Source organism: Pteropus alecto, unplaced genomic scaffold, assembly GCF_000325575.1.
Source record: "Pteropus alecto unplaced genomic scaffold, ASM32557v1 scaffold57, whole genome shotgun sequence".
NCBI lineage: Eukaryota > Metazoa > Chordata > Mammalia > Chiroptera > Pteropodidae > Pteropus > Pteropus alecto.
Genome location: NW_006442508.1, coordinates 7,487,886 through 7,494,246, shown reverse-complemented (window position 1 = coordinate 7,494,246; position 6,361 = coordinate 7,487,886). Strand labels below are relative to the sequence as shown.

The 6,361-nt window shown below is 39.3% G+C and overlaps 1 protein-coding gene and 1 long non-coding RNA gene across 3 annotated transcripts in view; one reads left to right on the top strand and one right to left on the bottom strand.

Annotated features, from left to right (window-relative positions):
* The window catches only part of DCUN1D4 (defective in cullin neddylation 1 domain containing 4), a 66,521-nt gene extending 66,121 nt beyond the window's left edge, over positions 1-400 (bottom strand). For both annotated transcript variants that reach the window (XM_006922492.2, XM_015597607.1), the window contains exon 1: positions 144-400. In XM_006922492.2, coding sequence (XP_006922554.2) covers positions 144-168 — 25 coding nt within the window. In that variant the 5' untranslated portion in view covers positions 169-400. The remainder of the gene's footprint in view (positions 1-143) is intronic.
* A 168-nt stretch (positions 401-568) lies between these two features.
* LOC107196439 overlaps positions 569-6,361 on the top strand; it is a 21,672-nt gene continuing 15,879 nt past the window's right edge. The window contains exons 1-2 of the long non-coding RNA XR_001517834.2: positions 569-906; positions 1,829-1,908. This is a non-coding gene — a long non-coding RNA (uncharacterized LOC107196439). The remainder of the gene's footprint in view (positions 907-1,828; positions 1,909-6,361) is intronic.

The window sequence follows — 6,361 nt, the reverse complement described above, 5'->3', positions numbered from 1 at the left end:
GCCGCCCCGGGAGAAGGGGTGGCTCCCAGGCAGGGACTCCAGGAGCGTTTCGGGACAGGCGGCACGGGCGCAGGAACCGCGAGACCTGAGTGGAGAGTGTTGGCAGCCGTCCGGCCCCGACCCGCTCGCTCTCTGTTACTCACTGACAGCGGCAGCATCCGAGTGCATTTTCGGGCAGCTCACACCCGGCTCGCCGCCCCGGATCCCGCGCTTGGCTCGCGGTCCCCCCCACCGGCTCGCGCACCTCGGCTGGGAGCTGAGGACCCGCGGCCAGGCTCTCCCGGCCCGCCCACCTCGCCTTCTCCATTGGCTAAACCTCGCCTGGGGAACAGCCCCTCCGCGTATCTCATTTGACAAAAGGAGTGCGGCGAGCGCCGGTCTGGGGCTGGCACGAGGCCCCGCCCCCTGAGGTTCAATATGATTGGTTCCAGCCTCTCTTCCCCGTAACGCCCCTGGCGGAGGCCACGCTCTGGAGTAACAGATTGGACTCCGCTGCTGTCATTCATCCCCGGGAGTCTGAAAGCGCGTGTAGGGGCGAGGCCGGGGAATTGGTCCACCTTGACCCTGAAGCTCCGCCCCGTCGCAGGCGGGATTGGTGGAGGTGCAGACCAACCGAGAAAGATGGGTCGGTATCTGAAACAAAGCACGCGAAATGTTCCCCGAAAAACCGAGAACGGAAAACGCAGTAGGGGCATCTTCTATCCCGCTGCACCAAATAAGAGAGGTAACCCATACCTCGCGCCTAGCCCATCGCGTTCGGATCTCCTACTTGCCTCGCATGCCTCAGAGCGGCTCTCTGTTGGAACCCAGTCCACGCCGAACTTGGACTGGGACTTCTCTTACTGTTTCCTACAGCTGAAAACCGGATAAAGAATTGCCGGGTCTTCTTTTACAGCAAACCCCCTGGTGAGGAACAAATTCCCTTTTCTTGTGCAACGGTCCATCCTCTCCCCGCTTTTGAAATGAACTTCTTTTTAGACTTAATACACTCTTCCCCATTTGTGACGAATGGGGAATGTTACAGGCATTGTCCATCCTCCAGACATATGTACGGTTGGGTCCGCAAATAGGAAATCCAGGGCCACACTCTGAACTTCAGTCTCAGCCTACTACATCACCAGGTCACCAGCCCTCGAAGGACAACTAATGTAAACTAACAGAACCTAAATCATTGATGCTGGGAGGAGGTCCAGAAAACAAAACGGCTGTTATTTGGCAGAAGGCGTTAATTTACGTGAATTCTGACCATCGCATTTTCTAAATCAAGAATTCTCACCATTTTCATGAGTTCTGACCAGTTTTTTAAATGCTTTCAAGCCAACTAATCACACTCAGTACATTATTGTAGAGTAATATATTCTGAAATATAAATGGAGGATCGCTCCCTCCTACTCCAACCACAGCACACATACACCACACTTCCCTGCATCCCAAGGCCCTGCCCCACCCAGCACCAGAGCGTTCCACACCGATCCCACCTCAGAGAATGGAGGACACTACAACCATAAGAAAACACCATTCGTTTGGGTTTTACATCTCTACATCCAAGGCTTCTGAGTTTCAGGGTTCTGAAATTTAGGTCTCAACTCAGGGCGTAAATGTAACATTTATGCCAGAAACAAGATATTTGGAAGAATGAAATCAAACCAGTTCCCGTCCCACACCACTCTCATAATATATCCCATTCCTCTTAATCTGTAATATCTCATTAATGCATCATATCTTTATAATTTATAAAATAATCTTATATTTCTATCATTCAAACATTTATGAATCACTTCATCTAATCATAGAATCTCAGAATTGAACCTGAATTTATCCACTTTAGGTTTCTTCTCTAGACAAGAATCTCATCCATGTTGGTGACCTTTAACCTGACCAAGCATCATCTGCGCCCCACAGAAATGGGTAAGTACGTCTGGACTCTGAAATAGGTCATTCCTTGTTGGGCAATTTAATTTTAAGAATGTCCTTACTCTCAGCAGAAAAGCTGCTCCTGCATTCTTTATCCCATTTATGTTTTCAACCTATTCTGCATCTAGGAAATAAATTATATGTAGTTTATACAAGATCATAATATTTTGTATATGTAATATTTGTATGTTGTTTACTGCTTATCATGGTAATTTAAGGACTGAGACACAGTCGTTATCTTGTACTGAAGTGAGCTTGCTTCTTGACACTACTAAATTCATTGAAGCCCACAATTTGTTTTGGGTAGCTGTTTGCTATATGAATTCATTTGTAGCACACTTTGTAATAATGTATATAACGATTAAGCTACATGAGGGACCTCCAACTGCTTCTCCTCTAGCACCCAGCACTCTTCTGGCACAGGGTGTCCATTAAAAAATGTACAGAATGTACCACCTTTGTTATTTCTCAGCATCAGTTGGGTCAGTATGATTATTTTCAAATAAAAAACAGACTTAGAGAGTAATTTACACAGATCTTTATAGTTGGTCAGTTGCAGCCTGAAGATTGAGAGGCAAAGCTCATTCTGTAAACCCCACTGCCCCCATGTGTTTTACGAATAATAAAACAGATATAATTAAATGACTACATAAGTTTCTGCAAATACTACCCCATCATTTTAATAATCTACAAGATTCTAAACCTTTGAGGGCAGGAAACCTGTTACATTTATTTTTATCTCCCTAGTACTGTGCTTTCAAATAGTAGGTCCTAGTTAACTGTTCTTTAAAGGAAACTGAATGTTGACTGTAATGCGAAATTTTAGATCTGGAAGGAGCCTTGGAGATTATCAAATCCAACTTCCTCATCTTAAGAATATGAGACTTGAAGTCTAAAAGAGTTAAATGTCTAATCCAAGTCACTCAGCTAGTTAATAACAAAGCATTAATTAAACTCAAGTTTCCTAACTCCTAGACCAAGTATTTTCCCCTGCACCACACTGTCCAATATCAAAGCTTCAAATTCCAAAGATAGGTAAACTACTCTCTCTCCTGTTTGAAAGATATTATATAAATCTAATATAAATTCTATACTTCAGAGCTAGAATATTGCCTTTTTTATTGAAATCGGTAAGGACTTTTTTCAATATATAATACATTTTAATTTTTTCTCTTTGATAGCATTCCCGAATAACTTGATCCCTGTGGGGATGTTTACTGAGATAATAATGATACACTTTTGTATGTTTATATTAAATCCTTGGAGAAAAAGAATTAATAATTGTCTTAGAACTGTGATGGGTAGAGATATTTAGGAATACAGTCTCTCTGCCTTTTCACTTCACCAGGTTACTGCTTTAAGGTAATAACAAAGCAAGTTACTTTGTGTCAAATGATATCTTATATAATCAGAGCTTTTTCTATTAGTCGTACAATGTTAATTTTAATCAGATATATTTTTAAATATACTAAGGTTAGAATAAAATTTGATATGGAAAAGTCTACTGAGAGAAAGAATAGCAGAGCTCTTTAATCAAATTTTAAAACTTTTCCTTAAATTCTACAAACCCCACTATAGCATGCTTTTCCTACAAATTGTTAGTAGGGTTGGGGGTACAGAATGAGGTATAGCATAGTCCTCAAGATTGAAATAAAGTTGGGCCTGCTCAGACAAATACACAAATGTGCCCCTGGTAAAATCTGAAGAGAATGAGAAAGAACACACTCCAGGGTAGAATTAATTTCAGCTTCAAATTACAGTGAGAGAGTATATAGAACTCCAGTAGTCACAAAATGTCAATCTCACGGGGTTTCCGGGATATGGAAATTTAAAAATTAAAGAAAAAGTAAATACAATGGCCCCTTGAACAATGCAGAATTGAGGGGCACTGACCCCACCACACACAGTCAAAAACTTACATATAACTGTCAACTTCTCCAAAACTTAATTATAAATAGCCGACTGTTGACTGGAAGCCTTACCAATAACATAAAGTCGATTGATATTTATTTTATACATTAAATGTATTATATACTGTATATTCCTATAATAAGCTAGAGAAAAGAAAATGTTAAAGTCACAAGGGAGAGAAATATATTTACAGTACTTATGGAAAAAAATTCATGTATAAATGGACCAGTGTTGTTTGATATCTATATATCCATAGAGGTCAGGATAGTTTATTTCTCGAAACTCATAAACTGACAATTTGCTAACCCAAATAATGATAACCTTTTCTTAGCACTTCCAATGCAATAGGCACTACTCTTATGGTGCTTTGCTTGTAAATTATTCTACCACCCAATGGGGTACTAATATTATCCCCAATTTTTATATAAGTTAACTGAGGCTTAGAGAACTCCAATAACTTGCTACTCAGAATAGGTAACAGAGTCCCTAAATAGCCAAACTCCCTATGTTATGACATTCCCATGCTGGGCTTCAGTTCCCTCTCTTTTTAATCAGGTTAATATATGCCCTGAGAGATTTATTTATAAGGATACAATAAAATGGATAGGAATGTGCTTTTAAAAGATAGTGAAATCTGGCCTCTTTCTTGAGTTGAATATCTAATCACTCAGGATGCCTTTGTAGATATATACTATGAAAAATATCAGTCAGAAAGATTATTTCCAGGTTACTACATCTTATCTATTTTATCATTGTGACTTCATTTCAACAGCAAGTATCTACTTCATGGTATATTATCAATAAGATTATTTATCCAGAATCTCTAACGAGGCTTTGCTGAATGTAGTAAATGTTCTATTCTGATATATCAGTGAGAGAGGGAAGCCTCTTCAGCATACTGGAATTCCCCTGTTAACCACTGAGGCCTGTGTTATTGGGAACCAGTTACAGCTCTTAAGCTTTTAATTATATATGACTGTCACTATAACATATGTTGCTTTTCACATATATATAGAACAGTTTTGCAGATAGCCACTTGCCAGATGCTACTAGGGTAATAAAAATGTTGGTTTCAGTTTTCAATACCTACATACAATCAGGTCTTAATTATCAGGTTAATGGGAAAAGCATAGAAATAGGCATTTTCCTCAACGTCACCAATGAGGGCAGCCTCTCAAAACTGGTATTGATAAGCTGAAAAGTTGGCATTGTTTGCCTTCTATCCTGCTTTACTACGCTTTTTCTTTTATTAGCTTCCTTTTCCCATCTATCTTACACCAGAGGTTAGAACACTGACAAACACAAGCAACCTCTTTATTATCACTACAAGTTACTTCATAGAATTGATGTGTTCCTGTCAAGTGGGCTCATAATGCACATTCAAGAGACTTGCAATTTTTCATCACCTTCCACTGGGGCTATGATGTGTCCCCCAATATATATATATTAAAAAAAAAAAAAAAAAAACCTTAACAGATGGAACTTTCTAGAACCAATTCACACTGAGCATTTTAACCTTGGGAGCTAAATTTTTGAGGGAGTTAAACTTTAGCCTTGAAAGTTAATCTTTTGCCATTTTTTTCTGAAGCAGAACCTAGGCTTTATGGAGCCAGAAGGTCTGGATCAAAATTTCATTGGCTCTACCATTTAAGAAGACAGATTACTTCACACTGCTGTCTTGGTTTCCTCATCTGCAAAATAGTGAAAAGAATAGGACCTACCTCATAGATATGTTATGAGAATTAAATGAATGAATGAATTCAAGTAAAGCACTTAAAAGCACCTGGCACATAGTAATACTCAATAAATGCTAGATTGTGACACTTTACAGTATTCATCACATTCTTGAATAAACTCTTCCTTCTCACATCCCAAATCATCCCAAATCTGTCTTTTCCTCTAAGCTGGTCCCTGACTCCACATGTTTTATTAATTTGGCTTCCCTCATCCCTTCTAGAATTTATGGTTAGCGTTCAAAAGTCCTTCCCCAGGACATGCTACCAAATGGGAAATTAGCCTAGTTTGGAACTGAAATGTGAGACTTTACACAGTAAAGTAAAAAAAAAAAAAAGAGAGACAGTACCTAATATCAATGTTGTGTCATTCAAACCCTTTGGAAACTAACTTAACGAATATTGATTGATACTGGAGGTTCACATGGATATAGGAAATGCCCGTGAATATAGAAAGATGGCATCCTAAACAAATAAACAGATTGTAATAAATTACAGAGGATTCTACATGAGTAGAGACACATATTGTGTTCCCAAAATGAATAATTTCTCTTCCTTGTACCTTGAAGTAACATTACCTTTCCCTGAGAGCCACAGTTACTGATATAAAAGATTTTTAATCTACAAGAGGCAAAGGCAAAATGTTTTTCAGTATTACCCTTGGGCCAGCTTGAATTAAGACTCAAACCCTACTACTTAAATCCTTGAACAGGCATTAAACTTGTTTGGGCCTCAGTTCCTTCATCTACAAAAATGGGAGTAATACCTTCAAGGAATAAATAAGGGATAAATAAGATAAAATA